At 38.5% G+C, this 19848-nt stretch overlaps 1 protein-coding gene across 1 annotated transcript in view; it reads left to right on the top strand.

Moving 5' to 3' along the window:
• Positions 1-19848, top strand: part of NALCN (sodium leak channel, non selective) — a 332353-nt gene that overhangs the window by 177171 nt on the left and 135334 nt on the right. The window contains exon 13 of the mRNA XM_012644439.1: positions 3739-3930. Within this exon, the coding sequence (XP_012499893.1) occupies positions 3739-3930 (192 nt within the window). The remainder of the gene's footprint in view (positions 1-3738; positions 3931-19848) is intronic.

Raw genomic sequence — 19848 nt, 5'->3', positions numbered from 1 at the left:
CCTATTATGGGCCAGGCACTGTTCCAGATACTGAAGACAGAGCAGTGGACAAGGCAGAGAAGGTCCCCACCTTACTATTAAGCTTAAATTCTAGAGAGCAAACAGTTCACCAAAAAGTACACAAAGGAATGTGGAATACAAACAGGATTACTGGGAATGCTCTTAGGAAGAAGCAAGCAGGGTAAGGATAGAGATTGTGAGGTGGGGTGCTATTTTAGATAAGGTGCTCATGGAAGCCCTCCCTGAAGAGGTGACATTTGAGCAGAGACTAGATGCAGTGAAGGAGAAAGCCTTGAGGTCTAGGAGAAGCATTCCAGGGAGGGAGAACCACCGTGCACATGTCCTGGGGTGGGAGCATGATTGTTAAGCTCGGGGAATAGCACAAAGGCCATTGTGCCTGGGCTACAGTGAATTCAGGGCACATGGTCCTATGGGAAATAGTAAAATCTTACAAAATGCTGTGTTCTTACAGACCTCATGTAAGGACCATCATGATAATGTTGACTGCTGTTTTTTGTGCATTTATTATATGTCAGGCACTGTGCTGAGTGCACTGTCTCACTTGTTTCTCATAAGCCTTGTGAGATAAGGACTATATGTGTAAGTCGAGGTCTCAAGAGATCTGAAGACTTGCCGAAGACCACATACCTAGCAAACAGTGGAGCTGAAATTTATTTCCAAGAAGTTTAATTTCCGAGTTCATATTCTTAGCCATGCAATTTCTACAGCATCTCACTATGAATCAACAGAGTAATCTTTAAGAGACAGACTCAGAAATGTGACCAGGAAAATTGCTTTGGAAATAACCACAAAATGTTCTGAAGTGCTTATCTTTGAGAGGATGGTTTACTTTATTTCGTATCTATAGGAACACAAAATCAAAAGGCTTTATTGGGTAGACAAAGTAAAAAGCCTACTTATCCCCAAATAAATGAAAAGGCATATTTAGAGTCACTGACAAGGAGTTTTCCTTCCCAGGGTTGCACATTTAACCCTTTGAAAATGCTAATCAAATATCCAATGTGGGAGTTGTATTAAGTTCTATTTCTTCAAGCTAATGAAATATTAATTTATCAGAATTGCACAGATGTGGATAGGCTGTCTTTATTAGGATTTGGGATAGGACTCAAAATTACTTAGACAATCTTTTAAATTTGATTTTAATACAAGCGAAGAAAACACACAGTACTGAAATTTGAGCTATAAGCTGGTTAAATTGTTCCTGTAAACTTGCCCGGATTCAGCTGTTCACAGTTAGATAGTCGAATCATTTATGTTCGAGAATAGACGAACCTAGTAAAAATGTGAAGTCTTTCCAGATTATTATTCTGAATATTAATATAGATGTTAATATTTTAATAGTCTTATGATAAAGCTGGTTGCTTATTATTTGGAAAGATGGCCTGAGTGTACTGTGTTCTGATTTGGGAATGTGTGTTAAGAATTACAGCAGGAAAAACTAGCAGCTTAATCGCAACGCTTAATGTAACAACATGATTTCTCACATAAATTTTCTTCTTTACACATTACGTTAAGGATTTTTAATTACTACTAAGGAAATATACATTTTCACAACTTCTTCAGTCATTTGTCCAGTTTACTTGACGTGCTCATACAAACTGTCCCGTTTGTGTTCTGTAGCTAATAGAAATGATAAGATTCACCGTCCATATTTCCTGTTAGATCCAACTCTGGGGAGAGTAAATGTGGTTTCACGTATACAAAATTCAGAGGCTAAACTGGTGTTACTGGGACTCAGCCTACTTCTTCCCCTACCTTTCTTTGTATTTCTTCTCATTCTAAAGTGGGCTTTCTCCGTGTGGTGGCACAGATGGCTCCAGAAGCTCAAGGCTACACGGTTCCTACAGCAGTGCCCTTTGGGGATAAAAATTAGGACACCTCTTATTAGAGGTGTTCAGCAAAAGTCCCAAGGATGACACAGGTGACTCTGAATACTCTGGCAAGGCTGAGATCATGGGAGTTGGGGAGTCCCTCCTGGACCCCAGGGACTAAGAGTTCAGTAGGCATGATGTGCCAAAGGAAAATCAGGAAGAATAGGAAGCTAAGGAAAGGCAAAAGCAAATGTGTCATTTTGTATATGTAAAAATTAAATATCTAGTTGTTAAAATGCATTTCCTGTTCCTTACTGTATTCCAAATACACCATTCCTCTTTCACAGAAGACTTAACCTATTATTGATATCAAACCATCTTGCACTACTGTTGTACATACCATATTTAATTTATGCCAAGAACAAAATTTTCTTATTTTCATATCTCCAAATTTGGAATCTGTCATATAATTAGTGGTATGTTCTGCTTTAATTGGCAGTATTTTTTATTTCTTAGTGGTACATAAAAAAATGATGACATCTTGGACTTAATGAAAAGTGGTATTTTTCCATACTGTATATTTCAGCTTTTAATTATACATTAATTTATACCTTTTAATCATACAAATATGCTCTTAAGAGTTGTGTCTTTGTATTATACTCCCTCTGTAATAGTAGTCATTGAATCATATTTGTCTAACACAATGTTTGGCACATAATAAATCAGTATTTGTTAAATGAATGAGTGAATGAATTTATTAATTAGTGGTCAGTGGGTTTTTTGCAAATATATACATGCAAAACATCTATATATATGTACATTTTATATATTTATTTATAATATATATGTATACATATATAGAGAGAGAGAGAGTATAGATAAGTTAGGCAAGTATAAGGAAGATTCAAAAATATAAAGCTTTATAAGATAGAAGTTTGTTTTTCTGAAGTAGTTTGTGGGCATCCCAGGGAAAAAAGCTTTCTCTGCTGCACCTGGTCGTTAGGGAAGCCAACCTGTTGGGTAGGATAGGACCTGTCACATTCCATGCAAGGCTTCTATTTCTTATCCAAAGGGGCTACTCCAATCATTTCCATTTGCAGGCCAGAGAAAGGTATAAAAAGAGTACCCAGGGCAAGTTTAACTTAATGTACCAAACGTTGTACAGATCACTTCCTTTCATGTGCCATAGGTCTGACCCTAATTCACCGGAGACACCTAGCTACAAGTGAGGCTGAAAAGTGTAGTTTATTGCCCTAGATGGCCACCTGGTAGGCTAAAATTTGGGACGTTCTGTTATTTAAAGGAAGAAGTAAGAAAATGGATATTGGAATAGTAGTTTCAGCCAGAAGTAAAGATTACTTGATAGAAGTTTTGGGTATTTTTTATGAATGTGTAATCATACCTGGAAAGGTTTATTTTATGAGACAATGAATATAACTAATACAGTTGAGTATCCCTTATCCAAAATGCTTAGGACCAGAATGGAATATTTACATATATATAACGAGATATTGTGAGGATGAAACCTAAGTGAAATGTATTTGAATATTTGGATTTTGAATATAATGAGATATCCTGGGGATGAGACTCAAGTCTAAACATGAAATTTATTTATGTTTCATATACACTCACATATATGTGAGTAATCACATAATATGTTAAAACACTTAGTTACAACCATTTTCCTGCATCTGTTCATTTGGGATTTATTGAGTTCTTGCTATAGGGCAGGCACTGAGCTAAACCAATGGCTCACTTATTACGTTGTTGTTTTTAGTCACTAAATGCTCAAATGGATAAGTGTGATTTTTATACAGCACTATAAAAATTATGTTTTCATATGAACTTATTTAAGATTCAGTGTAAATAAATTATCACATGTATATGTTTTTCTCTCTCGTGATAGGTTCTTCGGGTAGTTCGTCTGATTAAGATTTCACCTGCATTAGAGGACTTTGTGTACAAGATATTTGGTCCTGGAAAAAAGCTTGGAAGTCTGGTTGTGTTCACTGCCAGCCTCTTGATTGTTATGTCAGCAATTAGCTTGCAGATGTTCTGCTTTGTGGAAGAACTGGACAGATTTACGACATTTCCAAGGGTAAGAATTTTAAAATGCACTCAGTTTAATCCATTATTCTTATTTTAGTAAAACGATTAACATCAAAGTAATTCCACATGAGCAATGATTCAGAAGTATTGCCATATTTTTGATAACTTTGGATAATTAAATTTTAATATTTAAAACCATTTCTTCTACAGGGTGAAGGTGTTTGAGCATATTTTCAGCATTGTGAGATGATACATCAGTTCTAAAGTTCTAGAAATAATCTAATAGAATTAGATGTTGAAACCTGGAAGCTAGGGCTCTTAGCACCTATAAATTAAAATATGGCAAAATTTTAAAATAAAGTTTGTGTTTGTGAGAGTTAACATTTTTAATCTGTTTTATAGTTCATATATTTTTATGTCAGGCACAATCTAGAAGGAATCTTTTGATTTTCAATATAACAAAATTTATAGACTCTTCAGATCTGGACTGTCTTTAGGAGATAATCTGGTTCATACCTCTGCTTTTTTGTTAGAATTTTCTTAGGCTAAATAGGAAGTTAAAAATCAATTGATCCCCAAACAGAACTCATGTTGAAGGTACATCCCCTACCCAAGAAGGATCCTGAAATTTAACTCCATGTGGACTCAGAAACATAAAAAAATATAATGACCAAGACAAAGAATATATATATATGTATATGTGTACATATGTTCACTATAAGTTGAAATAGTGAGGTCTATTATACGGAAAAAATAATCTTGGAGTAAAAACAGCATATATTTTTTAAAGTTAAGCTTTGACAGCAAAAGGGTCTTTGCTTTTAATGGATAGACGAATATAGCTTGGTTTATATTTTTAAAATCTTGTGCTAAATTTTTACGTTAGCTGCTAGTGTTGGCATTCATCCTTTTATAACCCAGAGTCTTCATTCACACATTGCCAAGCATTTGTTGTATGCCTACAAAGAGGCAGTTTTGATGATCCTGGGGACATAAATACAACTAAGTTCCCAGTCCTCAAGAAATTCTCAGTTGAGAGGAGTAACCAGTAAATAACATAACGCAAAACTGCCTTGGTGAAGGCAGGCGCGAGTGCTCTGGGAACCCAGGGGGAAGGCTCGTAACCAAGAACGGAAAAGCCCAGGAAGGTCTGTAGGAACAGATGGCTGCTGAAGCACAGTTGGAAGCAGCCAAATGAGGTGTAAGGGAACAGTGTCCCAGCCACAGGAACAGCATGTGCCCAAGGTCTGAGATGACCATTTTCTTGTTCTTAAAGGTTGCAGAATTTACCATTGATTCTTAAATCAATTGTAAAAGGAGGACATAAGGCCCAGGAACTTTTAAGTTGGATGAGAGTGTGATCATGGTTAAATGCTGATGAGCGAGAGCAAGTGCAGGGTGAGGGCAGAGATGTGTGAGATCAAGAGGACGTGGCAAAGGTCCCTGGGGAGGCGGAAGAGGCAGTAGCCAGGACATCGGGACAGGTGTCGAGCTGCCAGGGGTGGAGGTGGTCCTTAGGACAACAAGCCAAGCCGAAAGTCACAATCAAGCCATTATTTGCTTACTGTGACAGTGCATGAAGAGGCAAAAGTGGGCATCACTCCCAGTACTCCACGTTTCCCACCCACACCCCTGGGTGAAGTGAGGTGGAGTCAAGGGGATCAGCGCACGTGTCGGGAAGGGGGATCTTTCCACTGCTGGGCCGTCCTGGTCCCTTTCTTGGCCCCGGGAGGGAGAACAGAAGGGGCAAAGGGCTAGGAGTGGGAAACACCTGAGGCAGAATGGAGAAAAGTGCCTCGGCTGGGCCCCCAGGCAGGAGGCCTCTGAGTGGAGGCACCTGGGCTGAGACTGCAGCTGTACCCGTGAGCCGCTGGCCTGGCGGGGAGAGGGCCTGAGTCCTTGAGTGCAGCTCCCTCCAGAAGACTGCAGTGCCCTGGCTGTGCACCAGCTCTGGGAGGTGGAGGGCGGCTTTCCCCCTGGAGGCCTGCCAGGCAAGGCCTGGTCATTGCCTGCAGTGGGGCCTGAAGGATCACACATAGGATGTTGGCCTGGAGGGTCAGCTCTTCCTCCAGAGAGGGAGGAACACAAGCAAGGATGACAGCAACGTCATTAAGCTCACCTCCTCTGGGCCTGTCCGCTCACTGCCCCCTCACTGGGTACGTACAAAGAGCAGGTGGCCATATCCCTTATCCCACACAGGAACACTGAGATTGTTTTTATCACGGTTCCTCTTTCAGTCCAGTTTAATTCAGCACATTACTGAAGGCTCACTAAGAGTCAGCCATTGTTCCAGGCATGGGGGATCCTAAAAGAGAAAAACCACCCTGACTCTGTTCTTTATCTACCCCATTTTATCTTAATGTCGTATCTTAACTTCATCTTTTACCATTTCCTCTCATTTCTCCTCACTGATTTTATATTCCTTACCCAAAACCTCTTTGACCCAGATGGTTTCTGGAGTTCAGAATTTTCCAAATAGTCCTACAGTAGAAGGGTAATGCCACCCCCCCGGAGTTGTCTGAATCATCACCTTGTAATCAACACGTTAATATTTCAGTAGCAAAACATCAACCTTCAGACAAAGAAAGATACATAAAGGGAATACCTAAGTCTTAGGTCAGATTAGATTTTGCCACTAAATGAACTACAAAAAAAAAAACAAAACTTTTGAGTATTTTCAGAAATATTTGATGCAGGCCTGTATAAAAAGCATTGCACTTAAGAGTCTGCACTTTTCTTGCTGTCCAGGTCTGATTTTGCATCAGAGCTCCATCACTTTCTAGCTGCATGACACTGGACAAATTATTCTTTTAAGCCTTTATTTTTTTCACATCCAATATATAAGTAAAAATGGTATTTTTCTCCCACATGTGTCTATGAAATAATACACAAAAATGAAACACCTGGGTTTAGAAAGCATTTTTTAAAAGGTTAGGCTATACTATACATAATGCATTTGAAATTGGTAACATTATTTTCTGTATAAAAGACAAAGCTGCTTTTTAGATCCATCCCTGACTTAGCCCCTCTAGCTTTGCCATTTTCCAGCCATAACAGTAATCAAGTAGCATTACATTTTCAGATCTCCAATTACTCAATTGTGCCTTTTTCCCTGATTACTTTGACCATCTTAATGAAAGCAGCTCAGCAGCTCTGAGGCCCCCTAATCAGTTATTCAGCAGATGACAATGGTGACAGCCTGAGCATGTGAAGTGACTAGAAGAAGTAGATTTTCCTTTGCACATCAATGTAATTAAAAGTTAAATCCCTGGAAAATAATCAAATTTTACAAGAAACGTTTTTAAAAATTACAATTGCAAAAAGGAGTCATTATCATTCCTAACCAAATAAAGCGCCACCGATGGATAGTACTTGCCTGATAGAGAATCATCAGAAAAGAGAATTAAAAACACATTACAGTCGATGCTAGATTTCTTTCCAGAGACTCCTCCAGGGGTCTCATTCCCTTCCCTTCTCTTGAGGACATCTTCCTAATTATCCAGTGGCTGAGTGCATGAGGTAGGTTGGTTAATTACAGTGTTAGCCAAAGCACAGCACATTAGAACAAATTGTCTGTAGGAAAAACCACATAATATATCCAAAAGTAAAATAGAAACTTTAAAAATCAACAATCGTGTCTGTGTTTGTCAGGGATATTGGTCTGTAGTTTTATTCTTCTGTTGTATCCTTGCATGGTTTTGGTTATCGGGGATGATACTGACCTTATAGAATGAATTAGGGGGGATTTCCTCCTCCTCTATTTTTTGGAACAGTTTCAAGGAGGATTGTTATTCGTTCTTCTTTGTTTGTTTGGTAGAATTTGATTGTGAATCTGTCTGGTCTTGGCTTTTTTGGGGGAAAGGAGGAGGATTTTTTGTTACTGATTCAATCTTGCTACTCATTATTGGTCTGTTGAGGATTTCTGTTTTTTCCAGGTTCAATCTTGGGAGGTTATATGTTTCTAGGAATTTATCCATTTCCTCTAGGTTTTCTAGTTTGTGAGCATACAGTGTTCATAATAGTCTCTGATGATCTTTTGTATTTCTGTGGTTATCAGTTGCAATGCCTCATTTTTCATTACTGATTTTGTTTATTTGGATCTTTTCTCTTTTTTTCTTGGTTAGTCTAGCTAGTGGTGTATCAATTTTGTTTATCTTTTTGAAGAACCAAGTTTTTGTTTCATTGGTCCTTTGTAATTTTTGTCTCTATTTCATTTAATTCTACTCTGATATTTATGAGCATAGACACAAAAATCCTCAACAAAATTCCACCAAACTGAATCCAACAGCACATCAAAAAGATAATACACCATTATCAAATGGGTTTTATATGAGGGATACAATGATGGTTCAACATATGCAGATCAATAAATATGATATATCACATAAATAGAATTAAGCACCAAAACCATATGATCATCTCAGTGGACTCAGAATAAGCATTTGATAAAATTCAGCATCCCTTCATGATAAAAACCTGAACAAACTAGGCATAGAAGGAACATACCTTGAAATAATAAAAGCCATATACAACAAACCCACAGCCAACATTATATTGAACAGGGAAAAGTTGAAAGCATTCTAAGAACTGGAACAAGACAAGGATGCCCATTTTTACCACTACTATTCAACATAGTACCAGAAGACCTAGCCAGAGCAATCAGGCAAGAGAAAGAAATAAAAGCTATCCAAATTGGAAAAGAGGAAGTCAAATTATCCTTGTTTGCTGATAATATGATTTATATGATCTTATACCTAGAAAAACCTAACGACTCCACCAAAAAACTCTTGGATTTGATCAATTAATTCAGTAAAGTTTCAGGATATAAAATCAACCTACCAAAATCAGTAACATTTCTATAAACCAGTAACAATCAATCTGAGAACAAAATGAAGAAGGCAATTCCATTTAAAATAGCTACAAAAAAATTTAAGAGCATATTTAACCAAGGAGGTGAAAGCTCTCTATAAGGAGAACTACAAAATACTGATGAAAGGAATTGTAGATGACACATCTCATGCTCATGGGTTAGAAGAATTAATATCATTGAAATAACCATACTTCCCAAAGCAATCTACAGATTCAGTGCAATCCCCACCAAAATACCAGCACCATTTTTTTTACAGAATTAGAAAAACAGTCCTAAAATTCATATGGAACCAAGGAAAGAGCCCAAATATCCAAAGCAATCCTAAACAAAAAGAAAAAAAACTAGAGGAATCACATTACCTGACTTCAAATTATACCACAAGGCTATAGTAACCACAACTAAAAATAGACACATAGGTCAATGAACAGAATAGAGAACCCAGAAATAAAGCTACATCTCTACAGCCAACTGATCTTTTACCAAATCAACAAGAACCTATAGTCGGAAAAGGACACCCTTTTCAATAAACGGTGCTGGGAAAATTGGATTGCTATATGCAGAAGAATGAAAGTGGATCCCTATATCTCACCATATACAAATATCAACTCAAGATTGATTAAAGATTTAAAATGTAATCCTGAAACTATAATAATACTAGAAGAAAACCTAGGGAAAACTCTTCTGGACATTAGTCTAGGCAAAGAATTCATAACTAAGGCCTCAATTGCACAAGCAATGAAGACAAAAATGACACATGGGACTTAATTAAACTAAAAAGCTTCTGCACAGCAAAAGAAATAATCAACAGAGTGAACAGACAACCTGTGGAATAGGAAAAAGTATTTGCAAACTATGTATCTAACAGGGGACTAATATCCAGAATTTACAAGGAACTCAAACTCCACAACAACAACAAAACAAATAGTCCCATTTAAAAGGGAGCAAAGGACATGAATAGACATTTTTCCAAAGAAGACATATAATGGCCAACAAACAAAAAAAAAAAAAAAGAAAAGAAAAAATGCTGAACACCACTGATCATCAGAGAAATGCAAATTGAAACCACAATGAGATGTCATCTTACATCAGTCAGAATGGCTATTTTTTAAAAGACAAAAAATAACAGATGTTGGTTAGGATGCAGAGAAAAGGAACACTTATACACCATTGGTAGGAATGTAAATTAGTACAACCTTTGTGGAAAACAATATGGAGATTTCTTAAAGAACTAAAACTAGAACTACTATTCAATCCAGCAATCCCACTACTGGGCATCTACCCAAAGCAAAAGAAATCATTATATCAAAAAGATACCTGCATTTGTATGTTTATTGCAGCACTATTCACAATAGCAAAGATATAGAATCAACCTACATGTCCATCAACAGATGAGTGGGTAAAGCAAATGTGTGCTATTCAGCCATAAACAAATGAAATCATCCCTTTTATAGCAACATGGATGGAACTGGAGGCCATCATCTTAAGTGAAACAAGCCAGACACAGAAAGACAAATATCACATGTTCTCACTTAAAAATGGTAGCTAAATAATGTGTACATATGGACATAAAGTATGGACTGATAGAAATTGGAGACTTGGAAGGTTTGGGGAAAGGAGGGGGATGATGAGAAATACTCTAATGGGTACAATGTGTATTATTCAGGGGATGGATACATTAAAAGCCCAGACTTTACTACTATGCAATTTACCCATGTAACAAAATTGCACTTGTAACCCTTACATTTATACAAATTTTTTTAGAAAGGGAAAAAAAATCAGCAATTATATATATTATCTGGACTTCAGTCCAGGCAGTCTTGGAGGCTGGCAACCAGCAACAGGTACAGACAGCAACATGTACAGACTGTGGAAGCACTTGTGAGACTTAGGGAGAGTGCTCACCCTGAAGAAAGGAGGGACCCAGCAGAGGCAGGAGGACCTGGCTTGGCAAAGTAGAATCAGTGTTGGTGCCAGGGAAATAATGTATCTGTGGCTGCTTCTCCAACCTGATCTTGACCCAGCCACCCAGGTGGTGTATACTCTCTAGGAAAATAGGGCTAGACATAAAACTAAAAACTGGTTTAATTAGACCAGATGGTATCTTGGGCTCCAAAAACCCACTGTGCAATCCCTCTAAGAGGATGGACACGTAGAGGCAGTTAGTTTCCCCATCCGGATTCCAAAAAGAGAATCCTGGAGTAGTGGAGGGACAGCAGAGAAAACGGCAGCCTGGGCACAGTAAGTGACCACCCAGTGCAGTGACCCTCTGATGGTGCCCTCACATGTGGAAGAGCTGGGTACCTCTGAAATAGTAGGAGGATCCTAAAGGGAAGTGAGACTGTGCAAATACACACACGGGAAAGAAGGCAATCATCAAAGCCTGTGGAAATTTGACCTGAGCATTCATAAACTGCTGCAGCCCAAGGAACCTTCAAGTTGCCTATTTACTTCATTTCTTTAATACTCCTCTTCCTTCTTCCTGTATTGGGTAGTGGGAAAATATATAGATTTTGGAATCATACTTGAGCACTGTTGACTTAGTGTGTGGTCTTGGGTGACATTTAATTTGTCTGAGCTTTACTCATTTTTAAAATGGAAGCTTAGAGTGTTTGGATATCCCACCTAAAGCTACACAGCTTGAAAATTGAATTTGTAGTTCTCTGCTGTTCCTACTAACTCTCATCCATTAGGCTCACATGTGTCCTGGAAAGTGGCTGATTCATCCGGAAATATTTATTGAGTTCCAAGAATAAAAATGTTATTGTCAATCCATACCTGGAAGGAAATCATCTGAACTAGTTCATCACAAACTTCCTGAGGACTTAAAGAAATCAAGAAGGTGCACAAGGCATTAACATTGTTGGAGCATGGCCTGTGACGATGGGAAAGATCTTGCCAGGATCCCAGGCCTGCACCCGGCACTCCATGTCCAACAGCAGAAGCAGCATTTGTTGAAGAAGATCCAACACATGAGACAGGCGAAAGGATGTTCCAGGTGACAGCTAGCGAATAGGTTTTCGAGTGGAGAAGGAATGACAATGCCGTGCCAACCCAAACATCTCTTACATACTCTACCAGGGTCAACTTGACAGATTCTTTTTTCCATTATTGTTCATTCCTCCAGAGCTCTTGTTATCCCCCGCCATTGCCCCTTATCCCACCAGAAATGTCTGCCTAATTCTGTTGCAAATGCTTTGGCTGCAAGTAACAAAAAACTCAAGTCCAACTGACCTAAACAACAAGGAAATGTATGTCACAAAACTCAAGAGATTAGGTAGATTTCAGCAAGTCAAGACTGGGTTTTTCACTGAAATTCCCTTTATTGTTGGTTAGATTGTCAGTGTCCCCCAAAAAACAAGTGTTGAAGTCCTAACTTCCAGTATCTGAAAAGAGGACCTCATTTGGGCTAGAGGTAATGGAGTTAAAATGAGGTTGTTTGGGGGCACCCTAATCCAATAGGACTGATGCTTTTATGAAAAGGGGATATTTGGACCTAGACAGACATGCGTAGGAGGAAGACAATGTGAAGACACACAGGAGATGGCCGTGTGATTGGAGTGGTGTCTGCAAACCAAGCCACACCAAGGAATGCTGGCACACACCTGGAGCTAGAAGACCAAAGCAGGATTTCCTCCTGGAGCCATCAGAGAGGGCATAGCTCCGCCAACACCTTGATTTTAGACTTCTAGCCTCTGAAACGGAGAGACAATAAATTTCTGTTGTGGTAAGCCACCAGGTTTGTGGCACTTTGTTACAGCAGCCCTAGCAAACCAATACAGTCCTCTTTCCCCTGTGTTGTCTTCGTGTGTTAGCAAAATGGATGTAACATTTCCAGGCTTCACGGTAATATCTGGAGGAATAACTGGGTCCTCTCTTCCGAGGTATGCTTCTTAGCAGCAAGAAAACCTTTCTCAGTGTCAGTTTCGCCAGCAAATTTTCCGTCATCTTTCATTGGCAGGATTGAGTAACACAGTCATTCCTACTCCCTGGCAAGATGGCTGGAATTAAAATGACTGGCTTGGATTAATTATATAGCAAGAAATGAATGTTGCAGAGGCAGCCATTAAAAACACTGCAATGGTCAGACCCAAAACCTAGACAAGATTTCTGTCTCTCATCTCTTGTCTCCAAAGTTCTTTTATACCCTGTGCAAATAGACACATGGTAGAAAGAGACCTGGTGTTTAATTCCTCTCACCAGAAGCATCTGGGCCCAGCTCTTTCCCAAGATGCCCAAATAGGCACCTGCAAAGCAGCCAGCATAGGGCCAGGCACAGAGTAGAGCCGCTGTAGATTTCTGCTGTCCCTGTTTCTACGGCACTGGCCACTTTCTGTCACATACCAAGAACATACGCACACAGGTCTTATCGCCTTTCCTGGTCTACAGGTGTTTTGGGGCTGGACGCCCTGTGCATTCCCCATGCCTCCCAGAGCGTGACATGGCGCTGGGCGATTAGTAAGCGTCAGCAAGTAGAGTCAGGGAGGAGCACTGCTGGGACCACCTCAGCAGACAATCCCATGAGATGGAAAAGGGGCGCTTGAATGTTTTCAATGGGGAAAAAAAAGAATGCTGTGTTGATAGAATTTAATGAAACAACTTTGAAGATCATCTCAAGCTTTCTCAAACTTTCTATTCTAGTTTGGACCAAACAGATAAAACCGCTAAATAGAAATAACAAGTAACATCAAATCCTGCTGTAATATGCAACAGTTCCTGTTTTGTTGGGATGACTATATTGCGGTATGAGTACAATTTAAATTAACTTTTCATGATGGAACAGCCTGTAAAGGTCATAAGACAGATTGGCACAAGCAAGAGCAACCACAGTCTTTCTGTAATAAAAACAAAAACAAGTTGCCTGATTTCCTGTAACGGCCTGACAAAAGCTTGTAAGCAGTTTCACTGAGGTTCCACTCAGTTTTTCCTTCCAGTTGCTATATAAAGCTGCTGCCTCTAAGTTACTCAAATAAATGCAGTAAACATTCACTGTACATCTTCAACTAGCTCTATATTTTTATTCCTTCTAATTTCCCACAAAAATAATAATAAAAAGGCTTCATTTGTTTTGCAGTTGTACAAATGGGTATGGTTTTTATTTATAAATAGTATAACCATATATAACCATCTATAACCCTCCATAACCAAAGTACTTGAATTTTAATATTTATTTGATATAGGTTTTTGTAATTTGCAGTCTCTAAATGCTAATTATTAGTGCTATTGAATTTTCACTGAGATCATGTCCAAAAGAGTTATTGTACTATATAAGTAATAAATGCTGCAAAATACTTAATTACCATTTCCATTTCCTGTCACCACCCAAATGACGAATTATGCTTTTAGTTGTACTGAAAGAATTACAGAGACATTTGTCAGATGAAGTTAGAGAGTACAATTGCATTTTTAATAAATTCAAGGTTTATCTTCAAAAGTATTAGTTCAATTAATATTGATGAAATCTTTATTAATTTTTATTTTATTTTATGTTTCATATATTTTAAATTTTGTCATGAAATATTTGATGTGCAAAAAGATATAAAGAATATAAAACATATTTCTCTGTGACCACACACACAGCTTAGGAACCACAACACTAGCAATAGATCTGAGGACCTTGGGCCTCTTTGATCACTCCCCTCTCACTCTCTCCTATAAAAAAACCACTTTTCTGAATTTGGTATTTATGATCTTAGTAGATGTCTTTACCCTTTTAGTGCATATACAAACATAAACTAAAAATCGTATATCTTTTGCATAACTTCAGCTTCCCTCATATAGTCTTATACTGCACTATTTCTTCTGCTAATTTCTTTTATTGCTCAACATAATGTTTATAAGATTTGTCTAACTGAATACATTGACCTGTATTTTATTTTTTTTGATTGCTGTACAAAATGCAATTTTATAAATGTATATAAAAGATATTATATGTAGTGCACTGTTTATATAAACACTACACAATTTATTTTGTCATTCTCCTGTGTGGTAGGCAAGTTCTCAGATGTCCCCCAGGATATCTGCCCCCTAGTGTATATACCCTGCATAGTCCCCTACCCTTGGGTATGGGAAGCACTTACGAACATGATGGGCTTTCACACCTGGGAATAGGCTAATAAGTATTTAATGTTGTGTCAATCAAAAAGGAGATTATCTTGGGTGGGACTGACTAAGTCAGAGGTATTGGGCCCTTCTTTTTTTTTTTTGAGACAGAGTCTCACTGTGTTGCCCGGGCTAGAGTGCCGTGGCGTCAGCCTAGCTCACAGCAACCTCAAACTCCTGGGCTCAAGCGATCCTTCTGCCTCAGCCTCTCGAGTAGCTGGGACTACAGGCATGCGCCACCATGCCCGGCTAATTTTTTCTATATATTTTTAGTTGTCTGATTAATTTCTTTCTATTTTTAGTAGAGACGGGGTCTCGCTCTTGCTCAGGCTGGTTTCGAACTCCTGAGCTCAAGCAATCCGCCCGCCTCGGCCTCCCAGAGTGCTAGGATTACAGGTGTGAGCCACCGCGCCCGGCCTGTGGGCCCTTCTTGAAGAGAGAAATTGAAACAAGAAAGGGTCTTCTGTTGGCTTTAAAGAAGCTGCCCTGTTGTGAAGGGCTAGGTGGCCAGGACCTTCAGTCCTACAACCAGAAGGAACTAAATTCAGATAACAACCCAGATGAGGCTGGAAGAAGCCCCCAAGCTCCAGATGAGACTGAAGTCCAGCCAACACCTTAATTGCAGCCTTTTGAGACTCTGAGCAGAGACACAGTTACAGCATGCCCACGCTTATGACCTACAGAAACTGAGATAACAAATGTGTGTTATAAGCTGCTAAATTTGTGGCAATTTGTTACACATCAGTAGAAAACTAATGCATCCAGGTGTTTGTGTTTGTTTCTACATTTTGTAAATCTAAACAGTGCTGTCCTGAACATTGCACATTGATTTATGCACATGTGAAATAATTTCTTAGGGTATGTAGCTAGGAATAGAGTTGCTCAGTCTTAGAATTAACATATCTTCAGCTCTAATAGATAGTGATAAACTTGTATTTTACCAGTTGATCTGCTATCAGCAGTAATGAGAGTGTTCTCTACCTCACAACTCGGCAACACTTGGTCTGGTCAGGCTTTGGTTTGTTTGAAACATTTAGCTCTGCATTTAGCCTAAATTGATTTTTGTGGCCACTGTGAGATAAGGAACAATTTTATTTTATTTCTGTTTGGATAAACAATTGCCGCAGTACCATAATCTATCCATTCCCATGGCCCTGCAGTGCCAGCTAGTTCATAATAGTTCCATATGTGAGTGCCCAGGTCAAGACACACAGCTCCCTTGTCATCTCTTTTTGCCATTGCATGTGTTTGGGGATCAACCTCCTCTCTAAGGGTTAAGCCCAATAACTCTACAGCTTTACTCAAGTATCTCAGTTAGCAATCTCCACCTTTCAAGGGTCCATGACTTTGTCCCTTATGCCTGACACAGCATTAAAAACCAAAGTCTAGGCCGGGCGCAGTGGCTCACACCTGTAATCCTAGCACTCTGGGAGGCCGAGGCGGGCGGATTGTTTGAGCTCAGAAGTTCGAAACCAGCCTGAGCAAGAGCGAGACTCCGTCTCTACTAAAAATAGAAAGAAATTAATCGGACAACTAAAAATATATAGAAAAAATTAGCCAGGCATGGTGGCGCATGCCTGTAGTCCCAGCTGCTCGGGAGGCTGAGGCAGAAGGATCGCTTGAGCCCAGGAGTTTGAGGTTGCTGTGAGCTAGGATGACACCACGGCACTCTAGCCCGGGCAACACAGTGAGACTCTGTCTCAAAAAAAAAAACAAAGTCTAGCAGAGATCATAAATTTTCTAGGGAAGTTGACTTTTCTTGACTGTTTCTTAGTTTTTGGTCCCTTGAGTTTCCCTTATTTTGGGGATATTAACTCAGCTTTTAAAAGGATGTTTGTTGCATTTTATACAAAATTTCCTGGGGTCTTAAAATCATTTTTTCCATACACGATCAGAAATTGAGGTCCACTAATAAATTTTTGAGAAGAAGTGGGGGAAAAACACACCATTGACTATCTTGAAGATGATAGATTTTTTTTTATGTAAGCACAACCTGAGGCAGGCCATTCTGATGTTTGCCTTCACATCCAAAGCCTCACATTTTTTTTGCCTTTGCTTACATTAAGGATATTGTCTCCTCTTTGTGTCTCATACCCTCATCTTTATGCTCCCCTGATCTGCCATGCCATCGAAAATCATTTTTCTCAAAATATCTGATACATCCACTTACAGTGAAGACTAAATAAATCATGTACCTATTTTGTTGTTGTTCATAATTCCATCAACATTCTTTATGCAATGGAGATGTACACACATGGACAAATGTACTAATTACGCTCTTTAACTATGGTTATAGTTAACTTAAGCAAGAGCTCAAATTCAGTTCTAAAGTAATGTCAAAGATGTCCTGCAGAGTATTTAAAAATCCTGGGAACTTGCTATGTGCCCAGCCCAGTGCTTCCAAATATCATCTGATTTTAAAAAGAGGAAAGATTTCTTCCAGGGCAGGAGTCTGAAAAGCTTTATGAAGAGTTGTCTTTAGGGGTGAATATGATTTCAATAGGTAAGGATTTGTGTCGTGGCGTTAGCTGTGGACATGCCATCTGAGGAAAAACAAATGAGTAAATCAGAAACATGGAGCGTCACAGGGCATGGAAGGACACGTGACAAAGGCAGTGTGCAGAGGGGAGTAGGAGCCAGACTACGGAGGGTCTTCAGTGGCTGGAATCGTAACAGAGGGGAGCCATTGAAGATTTTTTTTCTTGGGCTATTTTGAGCAAGGTTACACTGGAAGAAATGTTATTTCTCTGAGGGAGTATTTTCATTGAACAAAATTCCTTTTTATTGACCAAAGACAAAATTTTATAACCAGATGACAAATTTCAGGCATTCTTTGGAGATAATTTTTTATTTTTCTTTTCTGTGAGACCATTACTGTATCAAATCTTTCACAGTCTCATAAAGTGAGTCCTGTCTGAAGCTTTAGGCCAGACTTTTATCCATGCCTGGACATGACTCTGCAATGGAAACTAGCAATTTGTCTTATTTTAAAGTAATGCCATGATATAGTTTATTGTAACTGTCTCCCCAAAAATTCCTGTAAAATTAACTTTCTTTATTTCCTTTCCCCTGTAACATTAAGCTGGGTTTGTTGTATTTGCTCCTATTTGAGTTTATTGTTGTGGTGACTCATCAGTGGCATGGTGATAAAATAATATCCTATGCACTTCTTTTTAGAGGATGATTTTAATGGCCCATGAATCACAAAGAGATGATTGTCTTTTCCTGTTGTGTATTGGTATCATTGGTCCACTGAACTGCAATTACTAGAATTACTTTCCTTGAATAAAGCATCCCTATTTTCCAATCCCTAACCCCAGAAATATATTCTTTTGGGGAGGACCTTTCTTTATACCTCATCATATTTTGATGGTTTTCCGCCAGTTTTCTTACTTGCAGTTTCACTACTATTAATTTCCATGTTTCATTAACATTATTTTAATAATCAGTCTACTCCATTGTACCATCTTCAAAAATAAATGAAAGTGATTAATGAGAAATATTGATGCCTAATCAGTTAGGATGACCTTCTTTAAGTATATTTTTACTGATGAAAAGGTGACTCTATTATTAAATGTTGTGTTGAGTCTTACTTTCAAAAAATACAATCTATAGTCAGACACTATAGTCAAGAGTCTCATGGCTACCTGTAATTCCTCGTCAATAAAAACATAATCTAAAGGATTGTTAGGAAGGTTAAAGGAGATCATAAAGGCAAACTAGTTAGCACTGTACCTGCCACGTAACAGACACTTAACAAGTATTAATAGTAGCGACTAAGTGTCGTTCTTAAATGGCATGGAAAGCCAACTTTTTAGCATGGTGTGCCAAATTCTGAGCAACAGTCAGAAAGCCCAAAATACAAGAATCTCTCAGTGAATGATTGGAGAATTAACTGAATAGTGGGTACTCAGTTTTCTGTGTTATATAGAAAGTTTAAAAAGTTAAAAATAGTTCCCAGTTCCAGTTGGAATATTCTTTCTGATCAGCCTTTTGCAACTTTCTGCAAAAATGCAAAAGGTTAAAAAAAAAATACTACATACAAATAAGACAAACTGCCAAATTATTCCTAGAATCTGAAATAACTTACCGTTAACTATTAATATTTTATATATGGAACTGAACAGAGGACCATTTAGTGACTGGTAGATTCATTCTTTTCCTTCGATATACACTCCTTGGATATAACACCCAGAGTCTTAGTAAACAAAAAGACTAAGCTGCCTACCCTCTGCAGAGGACTGTCTCTAATGTCTTCTCTATAATCAATTTTAAACTTTAATTTCCAGAACGCACAATGAGATAAAGCACATGTGTGTCCATGTGTGAGTGTGTTCGTGGCTGAGCACCTGTGCATGCAGACAGGGTGGGAGGAGGGGAGGGGAGCCCTTAGACAAGTGGAAGCTAATAGGCTGCATCCTATAATCTTATATTGTGAATACAAAAGGAGAGGAAAGCAGGGCAGGTGGGGACTGGATACAGAAAGAACCCTGGTAGCTACTTCAGACTTGGGTCTGTAGTATTGCTGCTGTTGTTTTTGCTATTGCTTGTTTTTGTTATTTTGGTTTTCCATACACCATCAATTCAGAAGCCCAGAGAAAAAGGCAGTGGGCAAAAGATAAAAATCCCACCTTGATCTAACAGAAATGTACTTGCTAAATTCCTGTGAGAAACAATCTAGAAATTTGGCAGTAAGGTATACATATCAATATGAACCACCAAAAAGAGAATTCTGTTACTAGTCTAGACAAATGTTATAGTTCCTGTCTCTTGGGATAAACTAGTCATTTCAGGTTGAGTAAAAAAAGGAAGTAAAACCAATAAGGAGATTATAAAAAGGTGCAGCAAATTAAAGGAAAGGCAATACTCTCTTGGAGAGTGAAGAATATTTTATGCATTATTCAACTAAACAAAAATTATTATATTCATCTTATAGTTGCTGCCAATTCAACAATAAATGAAATGTTTATTATAGTTTCCCTTGTTCTAAACGGACTA

This window comes from Propithecus coquereli, unplaced genomic scaffold (genome assembly GCF_000956105.1).
Source record: "Propithecus coquereli isolate 6110/MARCELLA unplaced genomic scaffold, Pcoq_1.0 Scaffold212, whole genome shotgun sequence".
Lineage (NCBI taxonomy): Eukaryota > Metazoa > Chordata > Mammalia > Primates > Indriidae > Propithecus > Propithecus coquereli.
The sequence above is the reverse complement of the archived record's forward strand: the minus strand, read 5'-3'. Positions and strand labels throughout refer to the sequence as shown.